The following is a 19,536-nucleotide window of genomic DNA, read 5'->3' as shown; positions in this document are numbered from 1 at the left end:
ATTCTATATCTTTAAAATCTGCAATCTCCTCTCGCTCCCACGCCGGGCCGCGAAAAGGGGTCTTTCGCATGCGCTAAGGCTTCCCGCGCGAGTCGCGAAGCGACGAGGTCCGGGGGGCGAAGCCCCGCGTGGTCGTTCCCGCGTCCGATAACGGTATTTTCGCGACGTTTTTCCCGCGTTTTCCCAGGTAAAACTTCGATTTCCCGGGGCACCTCGGCTAGGCGCGGAGCCGAACAGAGACGCGACATGTCGGAAACGCCCACCGTCCGATACCGAAAATTGACCCCCGGAATTTCGCTCTTCTAGACGTTTTCCGGGACGTACGGGTCGTTATTTTCACGTCCGACACCGATTTCCGTCCCTCGCGATCGATATCGCGACGAAAAAACGGAATTTGAACGTTTCAAAATTTTCTTCGAGTTCGAGCCGATGTGGACCGTTAAATAACTTATACAAGGACATCCCACCGAGTGTCTGGGACAGCTCGAGGGACTGGACGTCGGCCGTCCATCCGCTGGACCCTGGTTCGAATCGTGAGCGGTTGGAGCTTTTTTATTTTTTATTCTCGCTATTTTCTACTTATTTATTTAAATATTATGTTGGAATATGTTTTATTTGCTTACCACATGCATTTTTCAAACTTTTTATATACAATATTTAATGAAATTAACGCGAAATCGAAATGCGGCCGCTTTTTACTTTACTTTAAAATCTGCAATCTCCTCTCGCTCCCACACTCGACCGCGAAAAACGGCGATTTGCTGGGCTTAAAGGGTCTTTTCGCGAGCCGCGAATCGGCCAAACGAAGGACGCGAAGCGCCCTTCGTTTCTTTCTTCATTCAAACGTCATATTTTGAAAACGATTTCTTAACGTATTCGATGTGAAATTTTCCTTTTCCGGGACGGCTGCCGGCGATTTTTCGCGCGGAACAAGGATGGAACGTGTCGGCAGACGGCAACGCCCATCGACGGAAACATGACAATCGGGACTGATGTCAGATTGAAACGTCAAAATAAATTTGACATCAAAAGCTAAAGACGTTCTAGGGTTGGGGATTGTTGTTATTTCATTTTTCCAAGCCTCTTTTAAACTTTAATACATAGCTACCCTACGATATATACAGTTATTTATTTATCATTACGTTTTTATTTACATTTTTTCCTAGCTCTACCACTACATACGTGGTATACCTACTTGCTGTATGTCTCTCGATTTGCTTAAGTACCCACTAAAAATTAAATATTTCTTTCTAATTTTAAAACAAATAGTAGTACCTAAACCCTTCACCTTTGTATTAATTAGTACATTTGCTTCATTAATTACTATAAATTACATTCGTATTAGTCCACAAATGTCAAAAGTTGAGAATTATCGAAATAAGTTGGAGCTAGACTTCCAGATCGTGGAATGTTGTTATTTCTCTGTTTTATACCATTCTGGATATTTCGCGGACGATTTTGTGACAGAATACAGATACAGACAACAAGCTTCACATAAAGACGTTAGTGCAGCGGTGAAAACGGGATAACCTAAGATTTATTTCTTACATATTGCCGCAATTTAATTTTATATATGGATTTATCTTTTTAAACCTTTTCATAAAGAAAAAATGTGTACATTTTCAAAAACTTTTTTCTACAGTGAGACAGGTGGACTAGGCTTTTCTATTCTTTTTACTTTTTTTTACTTTCTCTACTGAAATGTTTTGAAGAAAACTGACCATTCGCTTTTTGGAAAATCCATATACTGAATGTTCACAAAATTGAGCCAGGTCAGAATTATCGGTCCAGAGGCTTTCAGAAATTTATTGATGGCAATATTTTTATGACGAATCTTATATTGTAGAACTCAGAAGCATTTAGCAAATTTATATACTGAGTGTTTCGTAAAAATGACACAGTCGGACAAGGATACTTTTCTCATTTCACAACTTTCCTACATTATTTATTGAAATCTCTTGATGAAAATTTATAGTTACTAACCAGACGCTTTCTTTGAAAATCCATATACTGGATGTTCTACATAAAGAATTATCGGTCCAGAGGCTTTTGTATATTTCAGAAATTTATTAATGGCAATATTTTTATGAAAAATCTTATATTGTATACCTCAGAAGCATTTTGCAAATTTATATACTGACTGTTTCCTAAAAATGACACAGGCGGACAAGGATTTTTTTCTCATTTCACTACCTACTTTCCTACATTATTAATTGAAATCTCTTGATGAAAATTTATAGTTTTAGTTACTAACCAGACGCTTTCTTTGAAAATTCATATACTGGATGTTCTACATAAATTGACACAGGTGAGAATTATCAGTCCAGAGGCTTCTGTATATTTCAGAAATTTATTGATGGCCATATTTTTATGAAAAATCTTATATTGTAGAACTCAGAAGAATTTTGCAAATTTATATACTGACTTTCATAAAAATGAAACGGGCGGAATAGGATTATTTTCTCATTTCACTACCCAGTTTCCTACATTATTATTTGAAATCCCTTGATGAAAATTTATAGTTACTAACAAGACGCATTCTTTGAAAATTCATATACTGGATGTTCTACATAAATTGACCCAGGTCCGAATTATCGGTTCAGAGGCTTCTGTATATTGCAAAAATTTATTGATGGTCATATTTTTATGGAAAATCTTATATTGTAGAACTCGGAAGCATTTTGCAAATTTATATATTGAGTGTTTCATAGAAATGAAACAGGCGGACTAGGATTTTTTTCTCATTTCACTACACACTTTCCTACATTAATTATTTAAATCTCTTAATGAAAATTTATATAGTTACTAACCAGACGCTTTCTTTGAAAATCCATATACTGGATGTTCTACATAAATTGACCCAGGTGTGAATTATCGGTCCAGAGGCTTCTGTATATTTCGGAAATTTATTGATGGCAACATTTTTATGATAAATCATATCTTAGTAACCAGATGCTTTGTACTGGATGTTTCATAAAGCTGACACAGGTGGAGTAGACTTCTCTAATCTTTTTACTTTTTTACTTTCTCTACTGACACGTTTTGAAGAAAACTTACCATTTGCTTTTTGGAAAATGCATATACTGAATGTTCCACAAAATTGAGCCAGGTCGGAATTATCGGTCCAGAGGCTTCTGTATATTTCAGAAATTTATTTAAGGCAATATTTTTATGAAGAATCTTATATTGTAGAACTCAGAAGCATTTTGCAAATTTATATACTGACTATTTCCTAAAAGACACAGGCGGACAAGGATTTTTTTCTCATTTCACTACCTACTTTCCTACATTATTAATTGAAATTTCTTGATGAAGATTTATAGTTTTAGTTACTAACCAGACGCTTTCTTTGAAAATCCATATACTGGATGTTCTACTTAAATTGACGCAGGTGAGAATTATCAGTCCAGAGGCTTCTGTATATTTCAGATATGTATTGATAGCAATATTTTTATGAAGAATCTTATATTGTAGAACTCAGAAGCATTTTGCAAATTTATATACTGACTATTTCCTAAAAATGACCGGCGGATAAGGATTATTTCTCATTTCACTACCTACTTTCCTACATTATTAATTGAAATCTCTTGATGAAAATTTATAGTTTTAGTTACTAACCAGACGCTTTCTTAGAAAATCCATATACTGGATGTTCTACATAAATTGACCCAGGTGAGAATTATCAGTCCAGAGGCTTCTGTATATTTCAGAAATTTATTGATGGCAATATTTTTATGATAAATCTTATATTGTAGAACTCAGAAGCATTTTGCAAATTTATATACTGACTGTTTCCTAAAAATGACACAGGCGGACAAGGATTTTTTTCTCATTTCACTACCTACTTTCCTACATTATTAATTGAAATCTCTTGATGAAAATTTATAGTTTTAGTTACTAACCAGACGCGTTCTTTGAAAATTCATATACTGGATGTTCTACATAAATTGACACAGGTGAGAATTATCAGTCCAGAGGATTCTGTATATTTCAGAAATTTATTGATGGCAATATTTTTATGAAGAATCTTATATTGTAGAACCCAGAAGCATTTTGCAAATTTATATACTGACTATCTCTTAAAAATGACACAGGCGGACAAGGACTTTTTTCTCATTTCACTACCCACGTTCCTACATTATTTATTGAAATCTCTTAATGAAAATCTATATAGTTACTAACCAGACGCTTTCTTTGAAAATCCATATACTAGATGTTCTACATAAATTGACGCAGGTCAGAATTATCGTCCAGAGCCTTCTGTATATTTCAGAAATTTATTGATGGCAACATTTTTATGACAAATCATATCTTATTAACCAGATGTTTTGTACTGGATGTTTCATAAAGCTGACAAAATTTTCTTTTCTCTTTCAACTTTATTTTTACTTACTGAAGGTTTTTAATGAAAAATTGTATGTTTACTAACAAGATACCTTTTTGGAAGTGTATACTGGATGTTCTAAAAAATGATCTACTTCAAAATTAGGAGAAAGTGAAAGTTAACTTACTTTTTCCCATTTCTGCCTTACCTACGTAGTCTTTGAATGGAAAATTGTATATTTACTAACCATATACGTTTTGGAAGTTTATACTGGATGTTCAAAAAAATGATCTACTTACAAATTAGAAGACAGTGAACCTTAACTTATTTTCCCATTTCTGCCTTACTTACGTACTGAAGTCTTTGAATAAAAATTGTATATTTACTAACTAGATATCCTTTTGGAAGTTTATACTGGATGTACAAAATGATCTACATCAGAATTTAACCCAAAACAAAAAGGCGGCAGACCATATATTTTTTACCCTTTGTACCTTTTCCTACTTTCTTTGGTAAAATTAATTGATGAAAAATTTTGCATTTACCAACACGATGCTTTCTTGATAATTTTTATACCGAATGTTCCAACAAAATTGAGCCTGGTCAGAGTTGCAGGTGTTCAAATGTATTCATATTCTTTTTATTTCATTCAATTTTATAATATGTTTTTTGAAGCTTTACAGTATACTGCATAATTTATAAAATTGATCCAGGACAGACCCCATCGATTACTCCTTATCATATTTATTTCTTCTACTTTATTTAGTGAAGCCTATTCATGAATTTTTTTTATTTACTAACCAGGTGCCATTTTAAAACTTTCCATACAGAATGTTTCACAAAATATCGACCCACATTTGAATGGTTATAATAATGTAGATGGTAATGATGTAGATGATGTAATTAATGGCGATGTAGAAAATGGCGATGTAGACGCTGGTGATGTAGATGATGGTGGTGTAGATGATTGTGACGGAGATGATGGTGGCGTAGATGATAGCAAAGTAGATAATGGCGATGTGGATGATGGTGGTGTAGATGATGGTGATGTACATGATGGTGATGTACATGATGATGATGTACATGATGGTGATATAGATGTTGCTGTAGTAGGTGATAGTAATGTAGATAATAGCGATGTAAATAATGGTCATGTAGATGATGGTGATGTAGATTATGGTGCTGTAGATAATGGCGATGTAGATGATGGCGATGTAGATGATGGTGATGTATATGATGCTGATGTAGATGATGGTGCTGCAAATTATGGTGATGTAGATGATGACGCTGTAGATGATGGCGATGTATATTATGGTGGTGTAGATAATGGAGATGTAGATGATGGTGATGTAGATGATAGTGATGTAGATCATGGCGATGTAAATGATAGTGATGTAGACGATGGCGATGTAGATGTAGATGATGGTGATGTAGATAATAGCGATGTAGAATATGGTGATGTTGATGATAGCGATATGGATGATGGTGATGTCGATGGTAGCGATGTAGATGATGGTGATGTAGATGATAGTGCTGGAGATAATAGTGCTGAAGATTTTGGTGATGTAGATGATGATGTAGATGATGGCGATGTGGATGATAGTGATGTAGATGATGGTGATTTAGATGATGGTGCTGTAGATGATGGTGATGTAGATGATGGTGATGTAGACGATGGTAACGTGGATGATGACGTTGATGATTTAAAAAACATTCGCACAAGGCAGTGCTTCGCGATGCGGAGCCTATGCGGCGCGCAGCGCCGCCAGAGGGCCGAAGGCCCGAGAGAAACGTCAAGTCGGCGAAGCCGACTTGCCTACGTTTCTAGTCAGTATATATTAAAATCTGATAGCTCCGTCTGCGTCGCACGATTGCCCCGAAAAAGCGACGATTTGTGTTAGCAAAGGCTTCGCCCCGGTGCCGCGCAGCAGCCCCCGTCGCGACGCGAAGCGTCGCCACGTCGTTCCCGCGTCCCAACGTCGTATTCAGAACCCGATCACTCGACGCCTTCACCGTGAATTCTTCGAATTCCTCAGGCTCTGCGAGGGGCGCGGCCCAATTTTTGTGCGAAACGCGATAGTCCGACACTCCCTCCCGCTGAAATCTGGCGGTCGCCGATCGCCTAGAATCGCGCGCAGGTACGGCTTTTTTATTTTTATTTCCCCTATTTTCTACGATACTTTATTTAAAACCGTGCCGAAAATACTCATATTTATCGACCGGGTGCCTTCTTCCAACTTTGTATGTACAACTTTCCGCGAAATCAAACGCGGGATACGAAATGCGGCCGTAAATACGTTAAAATGCACTGTCTAGGAAGGCCGAAAAATGTGAATTTTACACAAAATTCCTTCTCCGCGAGCCTCGAAACGGCGTGCGACTTGGCACAGATACTCAGTCGTTCCTCCTTAGTTGTTCGGGGGCATTTTTGTAACGATTTTTACGCGTTTTCATATTTAATGTTGCCTTCTTTTTGGGGTCTGCTCGACGACAGACGACCATTTCGCAAGCCGTAAGATTGAAACTTTAAGACACGCCCACCGGGAGAAAATTGGAACGTCGTTAGAAATGTCAAATTCATTATGTCAAAATTATTTCTCGCCAAATGTCAAAGCCGTTTGTAGGGTAGCAGAGCGTCGTTACTTTACCTCGCCAGGCCTTTCTTAAACGTTAATGCGTAGCTACGCCCAGATATGTATAGGTATTACATTATTGTCACGATATTATTTACATTTTTTCATAACTACCGCTCTACATAAGCCTGACATGCTAGCTGTCCCCGCATTGATGTAAGTACCCTTAAAATTGCATGTTTCAATTTCAAGGCAAACCGAAAAACCTTTACAAAACCTTGCAAGTTTAATATTACGTTACATTATGTATTTATATTACTCTACTATTAGCATTAGTTGTGATACGTCAAAAAGAACTGGCGCTAAAGTCTAAAGACTTCCGTGTTCGAAATATCTTATTTTACTTTTACATTCTGGCTATTTCGAGGTACATGTCTTTTAATTACCAGTACAAAGTTGCACCACACACGTACAATAGATTCCCCCGATTTAAAAAAGCAAAGTCTGAAGATATCATATCATTTTTTTTCAATTTTACAGGTACCTACCTATTCTGGTTTACTTCTTATTAACGAACATTTAAATTATTGCATTCATTTAGTACTATTCGTACACATAAAGTTATTCCACTAATGTCAAAATCAAAAGAGTTTGCCGTTTGAATTTTTTTCATCTAATCATATTCATTGCATTTTTAACGATTAGAGCAGTAGGTTTGCTTCCCGGTAAACCCGGTCGACTTGGGTCTCACATCGTCATATTTCTTAATTCTTAACTTCTAACCTAACATAATATGAATACATGCAGCTAAACAAGTTACAGTTTTTCGTTACAAATACGGTCTATGCCACCAGTGTAAAGAAGAAATACCCCCAGTGCAGATATGAATGCGGGTGCAGTGAAATTTGTAACCTAAAGTATCAGCGGGTACAAGTAAACAAGTACAAGTTTTTCGTTATAAATACGCTATACAGGGTGATTCATTAATAATGGGACAGAGCTTAAGGGCATTTTGCTGACCTCAAAATAGAGCGATTAAGCAAAATATGCCTTATCCGAATGTTGCTCCTTTTCGATCTACAGGGTGTTAAAGTTGAAAAAATATTTTCGATTTTTTAAAATATCTTGAGCATCTTAGAACGGATTGTCTTGAAAATTTGTACACCTATGTTTTCTGAGGTGGTAATTACGGAAATGGTAACTATTTTGCAATCACATCTAGGATGCGCTAGTTGTAGTGTTCCGTTGGAGTAAACATATGTCAAACTTTTTTGTCCTTCAAAAATCTGAATTTCCAATAAGAAATTATTAAACTACGTTCAATTCTAAATAAAAAAGATATACCTGTTAAAAATCGATAAACTTAACCGTTTTCGAAATAAGAACGATTTACTATTTCTTTACAAAATTATTTGTTTGAACGTACGCCTTTAAATAAGATGACTTAATTACGAATTAAGACAAACACAGTAACAATTGAAAATTTTATTATGCTTAAGTCTAATTACAAAAGATTCTCAAAGTGGCGACCATTGTTTTCAATACATTTTTTTATTCTCTCGTTAAAATTTTGTCTGACACTGAATAGACTTCTTTGTTGGTCTCTGATAATATTAACAGATTCTTGTATTTTTGCCCACAGCTCTTCTCGAGTATGTATAACATCTTTATAAACTAAAGATTTAACGTTACCCCAGAAATAAAAATCTAGGGGATTTAAATCAGGGCTACGCGCAGGCCAAGGCACTTCGCTGCCGCGACAAACCCAACGGTTTCGAAAACTTACATCAAGATATTCTCTTACTGGTCGGAAGTAATGTGCAGGAGCTCCATCATGCATAAACCAAAAGGTTTACCGTAAATTTAAGGGGATATTTTCAAGAACGAGTGGCAAGTCATTTGTTAAAAAATTTAAATAATTTTCCCCATTAAGTGGACGGGGTAAAACAAATGGTCAAAAAATGTTATCGGAAAGTATTCCACAGCAAATATTTATTGAGAATTCATGCTGAAAATGTTGTTCTCGTGGCAAGTGATGATTTTCCAGTTCCCAGGATTGACTATTTCTCCAATTAAATACACCGCGCCGGGTAAATGTAGCTTCGTCCGTCAACTATATTTTATTATAAAATGTAGGGTCAGCATTATGTTATTGACGAAGAAACTGTGCGAACCGAAATCTACCAGGAGGATCTTGTGGCATCAACTGTTGAACCGGACGAAAATAGTAAGGATACATTTTTTCTTTGTGGAGTATTCTGAAGACGGAAGGCTAACTTACACCAGTAGCTGATGAAATTCGGCGTGTGCTTGTTTGCAATTCGCACTAAAACATCTTTTTCTTGCTCCGCCGCTAATACTTTAGGTCTCCCAACATCTCGTTTAGGGCGAAATGATCCCGTTTCTCCTAATCTGTCGCACAACGTCTTGAAAAGCTTGTGGTTAGGTTGTCTGTTATTTGGATATAACACCAAGTACCTCGCTGCTGCATGACGACCACAATAATTTTCTTGGACATACACACATACCATGTTTCTCATTTCAACAAACGAATAATCATTATGACGCAGCATTTTAATGAAAAAAATCACAAACGAAGAAAAACTAAACTGTCTAGTATTTATAAGTTGCTTAGAATTGACATAAATAATACTTGACATATCATTGACAGCGACCTACTTCATTTAAGTCATCTTATTTAAAGGCGTTCGTTCAAACAAATAATTTTGTAAATAGTAAATCGTTCTTATTTCGAAAACGGTTAAGTTTATAGATTTTTAACAAGTATATCTTTTTTATTTAGAATTGAACGTAGTTTAATAATTTCTTATTGGAAATTCAGATTTTTGAAGGACAAAAAAGTTTGACATATGTTTGCTCCGACGGAACACTATAACTAGCGCATCCTAGATGTGATTGCAAAATAGTTACCATTTTCGTAATTACCACCTCAGAAAATATAGGTGTACAAACTTTCAAGACAATCCGTTCAAAGATGATCAAGATATTTTAAAAAATCGAAAATATATTTTCAAATTTAACACCCTGTAGATCGAAACGGAGCAACATTCGGATAAGGCATATTTGGCTTAATCGCTCTATTTTGAGGTCAGCAACATGCCCTTAAGCTCTGTCCCATTATTAATGAATCACCCTGTAGATGAGCGTATCTGAGTCCATAGTGTGGAATTTTTGTGATTCAGGCCCAGTAAAATGCCACCCCACCAGTTAAAATACGAGTGAACTTCGCGAGTGCTTGAAAAAAAGTTATTTAATTGTATTAGGTATCAGTAACTTCAATAATTAAAAATGTAAGTAAGTCTGTCTTCTTTCAATAAAGATTATATTGACAATAATCTATTCTTTAACTTTCATTAGTACTTAGGTGCCAAGAACTTCTTTATTTTGTAAGTGATGTTTTCAGTAATATATATTTGGGGAAAACAATATGCATCCAATAGTAAAAGTTCAAATATATTTCTTAAACATTTTAAATATTATACACACAACGATTTCTTATATCTTCAACACTATAAACAATGTATAGGGTGTTCAATCAAATATATTTTCACGATTCATACAACAGGTAAGTTTGTTAAATAATTATTATTTATTGCCGGAACCTTAAAAAAATATATCCAGTCCTTAATTGTTTAGAAATACCTAATACAGATTTTTTTCATTTCTATAACACTAGGGCTAAATTAATAAAAAAAATACTACTAAAAAACATGATATGACATACAAGGTGTTATTTTATTTAGGTTCCCATATTCTTGTCCATCCCAATATTTAATACTTACAGGCTGTGGCTTATTTAACTTATTTTTGCTAAAATATTGTCCACAGAATTGTTTCTTTTAACCCTGGGATAGATGTATCTCCACTGCATGTTTATGAAAAAAAATTTAGTTCTATAATCTCAATCACTCCCTAAAATATAACAGAATTTTGAAGCAACATATTTCAAGATATTGCAGACATAAAATATCATGGATAACAAAATTTTAAATATATTTTTTTGTATTACGTACATTTTGCAAATTTTTGACAATATTTTTTTACATTTTTCAGATAAGTACTTAAATCCAGTTATAAACATCAGCAAATAAATGAAAAAAGAATAAATGCATGAGCAGGGGTGGCGGAGGGTTGATTTGGAGGGTTGAGAAGTTGTGAAAAATTGTATCATTGGAATTTCTGGCTAAAGTTGACGTCAAACAAAAAAGTATCTAATAGAATAGTTGTAGATTATCAAAAATATACAACTTTTGTAGAGGTCACCTTTTAAGATAACTTTAAAATTTCTGAGAAAATTATGAAAAACGGTTTTTTTTCTTATTTTTCGTTTTTTATTTCTCATTTCCGCAAAAATAATTTAATTTTGACGAAACTTGGTGAAAGTATACCTTTCTGTGTCTTAAATAACCACAATTTTTTTTAGATAAAAAATTCAAGGAGTTTCCGAGATATTTATTTTTCCCGGTTTGAAACACTTTTTTTAAAGAAAAATTCTACTTAGAAAAATCATCGTATAGAGTTCTGCCGGTAATTATTATTTTCGTTTTTACATACACTTTTTGGTGAAATAAAAAAATCTGTAGTCACAGTTGAAAACCAGGTTCAAAATTGCAAAAAAATTTTAAATGTGTTGCAACAATGAATTTTTCAATAATTTTTGATAATTTGTTTAAATTTCAAAAAAATTCAAAAACTGATTACACCATTCAATTGTACGGAAAAAAATACAAAAAAACTGTCTCACTGTTTGACCCAAAACTTTATTTTTGTATAGTGTTAATATAAACATCTAAGTCGAATAGTGAATAAATAAAATAAATAATATTTTTTTCCCGTAGGATCGATTAGTCTGATAATTTTTTTTTAAAATTTTGATGAATTTATAGATATACAGTGTGTCCAAGATAAGGATGGGATAGCATTAGAATCTAGGAAACGGTAAGAGATACGGAGTGGCTCAAATTATAAAAAAGTTTTTTTACACCTAACAATATGCCGTTTAGAAAGTTTTAAAATTCCGGGTATTTCCGGAGATATCCGGAAAAACCCGAAATTTCGTAAAATCGTTTTAATTTTTTTTCTGGCTTTATTTGAAAACGAATTTTAAAATAAATTGCATATTTACATTGCCACTTTTTCCGCTATACCCAATGGCGTCAGCATTTTTGCAATCCGACGTTGCGTTTTCAAGGGGTCATCATCAGGTTAATTTTTTTAACTACGTCACTGCTATATTTAGGACAAAATCTAAAGTCATTTTAAAGGTTATCTTAAAAAGTGACCTCTACAAAAGTTGTACATTTTTGCATGATCTACAACTTTTGTATTGAATAATTTTTTGTTTGATTGTCAACTTTCGCCAGAAATCCCAATGATACAATTTTTCACAACTTTTAAACCCCCAAATCAACCCTCCATCACCCCTGCTCACGCATTTATTTTTTTTAAGGTTTATTATAAGCCCCTTTAGCATTTCCTCTTATAAAAGTCCAGATAACAATTTTTTTTTCTCCAAGTGTAATTTGGGTGGACTATTTTTTTTAAATTCCTAATGATTTATTTTTGTTATCAAATTAATCAGATATTTCAACATAGAAAAAATTCCGTTGAAGCTCGAACGGTCTGAAATTTATTGATTCCAATAATAATGAAAAATGTTGTCCTACTAACCGCTATTTGAAACATTTATGTACTGAATGTTTCATAAAACTGATGCAGGTAGGCTGAGCTTTTCTTTATTCTTTTCACTTCTTTCAATTTATTTAATCAAATCTTTTGATGAAAAGTTATATACACCCAGTAACCAGTCACTTTTTTGAAAGTTAACCCATGTCTGCATTATAGGCAAATTAAACTTTTCCTTCCTGTTTCAACTTTTCCTATTTTACTTACAGAAAGAAATATTTTAAGGGAAAACTGTACTTATATTTATTAACCAGATGTCATTTTAAAACTTTATACTATTGTTCCAAAAATAAGCATATTCTTTTCACATTTTCAAACTTAAGGTATGAAGCTGTTTAATGATTTTTTTGAATTTTATTTACTAACAGCTACCTTTTTGAAAGTTTGCATACTGTATGTTACGTAAAACCAACCCAGGTTAGAATGGAAGGAAACTAGATATTTCTTTATCTTTTTTACTTTTTTTCTACTTTCTTTGTTAAAGTCCATTGATGGGAAATGTTGTATTTACTAACAAGATACAATTTTTGAACATTTTTATACTGGATGTTCCAACAATGTTGATCCTGTTCAGACATTCATATTTTTCTGTATTTTATTCTACTTTATTTATTGAGAACTTTTGATGAAAAGTTTTATCTGTTCTTTTAAACTTCACGATATACTAAATGTTCTATAAAACTGACCCAACATAGGAGTCACGGAGGAAAAAAACTACAATTACTAACCAGATGCCTTTTTGAAACTCTATATATACAAGGTATTCCATAAAATTAATGCGGAACAGAATCGAGTCCAGATATGACTTTATTTTCCTAATGTTTTCAACTTATTAAAGTTTTGTTGAAAAATTTCATATTTACTAAACAAAAGGTTTTCTGAAAATTTATGTACAAAGTATTCTATAAAATTGACAGACGAAGATAATGGTATAGTTTACTGTTTTTTTTGTAGTTCCAATTTCCTCCTGTGTCGAGATTATATTGTACTACTAAAAAGTTACTGTGGTAGAGACGATAGAAAATCTTCGACAGTGGTCTTTCACTGGTGGCTTCCGGGGTTGAAGTTGATGGGTTCTGTATAGTCACATAGCAGGTATATGCTCGCTGGTGTAGTAGCCAAACTTGGAGATGGTAGGTACCTGTTTCGATTGGAAGGTTCGATTTACAGATCGCAGAATTAACAGGATCGATTATGCACGATCGAAACAGTAGAGAAAGTCTTCAAGGTTCATTTCAACATATGAGGGGCCACGTACCCCCCTGTTGTACGTAACTTTCTTCTTGGGGGAAAAAACTGTACAAAATCTTCACAAAACGAAAGAATACGATGTAAGACGGCCTCCGCTAGCGTGATTTACACAAATCGGGGCATATAAAGTTGAAAATTTCTGATTTTTCTACGAACAACGGGCGGCCGCCATCTTGTGATATCAAAGTGACGTTAGTCACGGCGCTGTCATCGGGTGTCAGGAACTCGCAAAATTTTTTATTGAAGGTTTTAATACCATCACTTACGACCCTCTGGGGCTACTGTGAGGGCCGAATATAATTTTTCGCGGAAAGGGAAAGGTATCGTGACGTCACTCGTGAAGAATTCGGTCGCGGAAATTCCGCGAACGTCTCGTTAGAGCCGCGGAAAGTACGTTCTCTTTTCACCTGACCAAAGAGACACCCATGGCTAAATGCACAAATTTTATGTCGCTAATGCCGGTCTTAAATTTCGTTACATTCGACCTAAAAAAAAGTTGACGGAGATATGAGAGAGTGAGATCGTCGCGGCGCGCCGTCGAAGAGGCGTCTCGGGGGACCAAATGGGGCCCCGTCGGTCCTCGGACGCGGTCCGTACGCCCAGAGAAAGGCCACGGCTTCGTTCTCGCGCAGGAAGCGGTGGGCCGCAGAGCGAGGGAAAAAAATTATCGCGACGCGAAAACGGCATTTTCGACGAAATAAACCGGGCATTAGCAAAAAGACGGGTATTTCGAGGAATTTGACGGTGCAGAGCCTTTTTGAAGAGCAAATTTCGGCGTTGAAGAGTAGACGATTCGCCGCGAATCTACGCCTGACGGAGGAAGGAAGGACGAAAGTCCGGCGTAGTAGCGAAGAGAAGCGCAGATTCGCCCCTTAAAAAAAGTTTTAGGTCTGGAAAATCGACCCTCCGAGTGACATTTAGAGGCGTTCCCGGTATGTTTTACGTGCGTCGCACGCCAAAAATGGGCCACGCCCTTCGAGGAACCCCGGAAAAACCGGAAAATTCTCTGGGAAGGAGCGGACGGACCTCCGCCGAAACACCCCTAAACCACGAAGAAAGGAAGGCCGGGCCCTCCGGGCCCGGCCGCCACCCCCTCGCGCCCCACGGGAGAAGCCTTAGGGCATGGAAATCGGTACTCTTTCGGGGCGAGTGTGCGACGCAGACGGAGCTATCACTAATTAATAGTAATTGACTAGAAAGGCAGGCAAACTCCGCTGACGCGAAGTTTGACCTTTCTCTCGAGCCTCCGGCTCTCGGGCAGCGCTGCGCACGGCTCGAGCACCGCCCACCCTACACCCTATATATAAAAGTTTGATGAAAACGTTTTTCAAAAAAGAGTAGGCCCCGCTCGAGAAAAGAATAAGAAAAGTTTCTTCCAAACTTCCAAAAAAGGCATCTGGTTAAATGAAAAAGGAAAAACCTAGTCCACCTGTGTCAGTTTTATGAAACACCCAGTACATAAATTGCAAAAAACATGTGGTTAGTAGGGAATAAGATTTTTCATAAAAATATTGCAGACTTCAGTACAAACTGTAGAAATGGAAACAAATATACCTAAGGAAAGTTTCGTTCTGTTGGTAATTGGATCAGTTTTGTGGAACATCCAGTATAAAGATTCAAAAAGACACCTGGTTAATAAATATACAATTTTTCATTCAAAGACTTTAGTAAATAAAGACAAAGTTAAAAGTGAAAAAGGAAAAAATTGCCCGTAATTCAGCAGATGTGGGTCAATTTTGTGGAACGCCCAGTACATATATAGATTTTCTAAAAAGCGGCTGGTCAATAAATATACAACTTTTCATCAAAAGATTCCATGAAAAAATTAACAAAATGAATAAGGGAAAATCTGGTACACCTGTGTCAGTTTTATGGAACATCCTGTACATAAATTGCAAGAAACACCTGGTTAGTAGAATATAAGGTTTTTCATAAAAATATTGTCGACTTCAGTACAAAATATAGAAAAGGAAAAAACATTCTATTCGTAATTTTAATCTGCATCAGAATTGTAGAATACTCAGTATAAAAATTCAAAAAGACAACTGGTTAATAAGTATACAATTTTTCATTAAAAGACTTTAGTAAATAAAGACAAAGTTAAAAGTGAAAAGGAACAAACCTGTGTCAGTTCTATGAAACATCCTGTACATGAATTGCAAAAAACACCTGGTTAGTCGGGTTTTTCATAAAAATATTGCAGACTTCAGTACAAAATATAGAAAAGGAAAAAACATTAAGGAATGTTTCGTTCTATTGGTCATAAATACTCAGTATAAAAATTCAAAAAGACAACTGGTTAATAAGTATACAATTTTTCATTAAAAGACTTTAGTAAATAAAGACAAAGTTAAAAGTGAAAAGGAACAAACCTGTGTCAGTTCTATGAAACATCCTGTACATGAATTGCAAAAAACACCTGGTTAGTCGGGTTTTTCATAAAAATATTGCAGACTTCAGTACAAAATATAGAAAAGGAAAAAACATTAAGGAATGTTTCGTTCTATTGGTCATAAATACTCAGTATAAAAATTCAAAAAGACAACTGGTTAATAAGTATACAATTTTTCATTAAAAGACTTTAGTAAATAAAGACAAAGTTAAAAGTGAAAAGGATAAAAATTGACCGTTTCAGATATGGATCAATTTTATGGAACACCCAGTACATATATGGATTTTCTAAAAAGCGGCTGGTCAGTAAATATACAACTTCAAAAGATTTCATGAAAAAATTAACAAAATGAATCAGAGAAAATCTGGTCCATCTGTGTCAGTTTTATGAAACATCCTGTACATAAATTGCAAGAAACATTTGACACCGTGTGTAGAAATATCTATTTGAAAATTTAGGTAGGTAGTGAAATGAGAAAAAAATCCTAGTCCGCCTGTGTCATTTTTATGAAACACTCAGTATATAAATTTGCAAAATGACTCTGAGTTCTACAATATAAGATTTTTTATAAAAATATTGCGACAATAAATTTCTGAAATATACAGAAGTCTCTAGACCGATAATTTTGACTTGGGTCAGTTATGTAGAACATGCAGTATATGGATTTTAAAAAAACCCTTTGGTTAGCAACTATATAACTTTTCATGAAAAGATTTAAAAAAAAATATTATTACATTCCCCCTTTAATACCTCCAATTTGTACAAAAATTCTATATAAACAAAGAGTGCTTATGCTCTTATTCGTTAATAATAATTAATTAAAATTAGTCGTACAAATATGTATTGTTAAAAGAAGAGAAATTCAATTTAATTCGCGCGATACTTGAAGTTTTAAGAACGAAGCATTAGCCCGCACCAGCTCTATCTCTCTCGCACACGTCTATGCCATTGCCGTTTATATTGGCAAAATGACAGTTGGGCGAATCCAGTAGTTTATAAGTTCTATGGTCCCGTCTGGTTTCCTAACCTAAATTACTTACGGAATACGTCAAATATCAATTAGTATTTTCCTTCCATCGATCTATGGTTCGTTGTGATTTTCTAACCTCAATTGGAAACGTCAAACATCGTGAAATTTATTTTGAAGTTTCAATCTGACATTCCTCGTGATTTTTAGATTTTCGTCGATCTGCGTTCGCGGTTCTTTGAATCTCCATTTCGCTTATAAAATGGCCGTATGTCGGTGAGAAGTCCACTGAGAAAGGTACATTTGAAAACGCGAATATAAAGTTGCAAAAATTTGATTAAGCGACGAACGAAGGGAGATGAGGCGCGATTATGCCGCTTCGGATCTCGCGAAGAAACCCAGTCCGTCCGCCAAAATGCTAGTTTTCTTGTCTGACTTGAGAGACAGCGCTTAGTGTCGTCGTTCATTGTTTAAGCTGTCGCATTTCGAATCTGCGTTAATTTCGCGAAACGTTCTATATAAAAAGTTTGAAATAGGCCCCTGATCAGTAAACAAAAATGTTTTGGTATAAATAAATACATCAAATATCGTTTAGTAAGTCCCGTCTAATTTTCTAATATCAATTTGAAACGTCATTTTCGCTTAGTAGGTCCATCTGATTTTTTCACCTCGATGTCATCTATGAAATACGTCAAATATTTATTAGTAGTTCCCCACTGATTTGATAACCTTAATTAGAAACGTCAAATATCGTCTTGCCACTCCTGTGTGACATCTTAACCTTAAAATACAAAACACGTCAAATATCAAGTAGTACGTTCCTTCTGATTTTCTAACCTCAATTAGAAACGTCAAAAATCTCGTAATAGGTACCGTCAGATTTCCTAACCTAAATTACGAAATACGTTAAATATCAAATCAGTCTGATCCTTCCATCGATCTATGGTTCGTTGTGATTTTCTAACCTCAATTGGAAACGTTAAATATAGTGAAATTTATTTTGACGATTCAATCTGACGTTAATTAAAATTAGTCATACAAATATATATTATTAAAAGAAGAAATATCCAATTTAATTCGCGCGATACTTGAAGTTTTGTGAACGAAGCATTAGCCCGCACCAGCTCTATCTCACTCGCACACGTCTATGCCATTGCCGTTTATATTGGCAAAATGACAGTTGGGCGAATCTAGAAGTTTATAAGTTCTATGGTCCCGTCTGATTTCCTAACCTAAGTTACTTACGGAATACGTCAAATATCAATTACTATTTCCCTTCTATCGATCTATGGTTCCTTGTGATTTACTAACCTCAATTAGGAACGTCAAATATCGTGAAATTTATTTTGACGTTTTAATCTGACATTCTTTGCGATTTTAAAATTTCCGTAGATTTGAGTTCAGAGCTGGTTGAATCTGTATATAAATGTTTGATAACACTTAGTAAGCATAAAAACATTACGAAAAGAGTCAATATGTAAGTAAAACAGAAAAAGTAAAAAATGTAAGGAAAAATCTGATCCAGATCTCTGTCAATTTTATAGAATACTTTGTACATAAATTTTCAGAAAACCTTTTGTTTAGTAAATATGAAATTTTTCAACAAAACTTTAATAAGTTGAAAAAATTAGGAAAATAAAGTCATATCTGGACTCGATTCTGTTCCGCATTAATTTTATGGAATACCTTGTATATATAGAGTTTCAAAAAGGCATCTGGTTAGTAATTGTAGTTTTTTTCCTCCGTGACTCCTATGTTGGGTCAGTTTTATAGAACATTTAGTATATCGTGAAGTTTAAAAGAACAGATAAAACTTTTCATCAAAAGTTCTCAATAAATAAAGTAGAATAAAATACAGAAAAATATGAATGTCTGAACAGGATCAACATTGTTGGAACATCCAGTATAAAAATGTTCAAAAATTGTATCTTGTTAGTAAATACAACATTTCCCATCAATGGACTTTAACAAAGAAAGTAGAAAAAAAGTAAAAAAGATAAAGAAATATCTAGTTTCCTTCCATTCTAACCTGGGTTGGTTTTACGTAACATACAGTATGCAAACTTTCAAAAAGGTAGCTGTTAGTAAATAAAATTCAAAAAAATCATTAAACAGCTTCATACCTTAAGTTTGAAAATGTGAAAAGAATATGCTTATTTTTGGAACAATAGTATAAAGTTTTAAAATGACATCTGGTTAATAAATATAAGTACAGTTTTCCCTTAAAAGATTTCTGTAAGTAAAATAGGAAAAGTTAAAACAGGAAGGAAAAGTTTAATTTGCCTATAATGCAGACATGGGTTAACTTTCAAAAAAGTGACTG

The 19,536-nt window shown here is 34.6% G+C and overlaps 1 protein-coding gene across 1 annotated transcript in view; it reads left to right on the top strand.

Annotated features, from left to right (window-relative positions):
* Positions 1-5,901, top strand: part of LOC108915117 (GIGYF family protein CG11148-like) — a gene marked incomplete at its 3' end in the record, with an annotated part of 54,927 nt that extends 49,026 nt beyond the window's left edge. The window contains exons 8-9 of the mRNA XM_023456194.1: positions 5,155-5,488; positions 5,618-5,901. Coding sequence (XP_023311962.1) covers positions 5,155-5,488; positions 5,618-5,901 — 618 coding nt within the window. The remainder of the gene's footprint in view (positions 1-5,154; positions 5,489-5,617) is intronic.
* Between the last annotated feature and the right edge of the window lie 13,635 nt (positions 5,902-19,536).

Source organism: Anoplophora glabripennis, unplaced genomic scaffold, assembly GCF_000390285.2.
Source record: "Anoplophora glabripennis isolate ALB-LARVAE unplaced genomic scaffold, Agla_2.0 scaffold1266, whole genome shotgun sequence".
NCBI lineage: Eukaryota > Metazoa > Arthropoda > Insecta > Coleoptera > Cerambycidae > Anoplophora > Anoplophora glabripennis.
The sequence above is the reverse complement of the archived record's forward strand: the minus strand, read 5'-3'. Positions and strand labels throughout refer to the sequence as shown.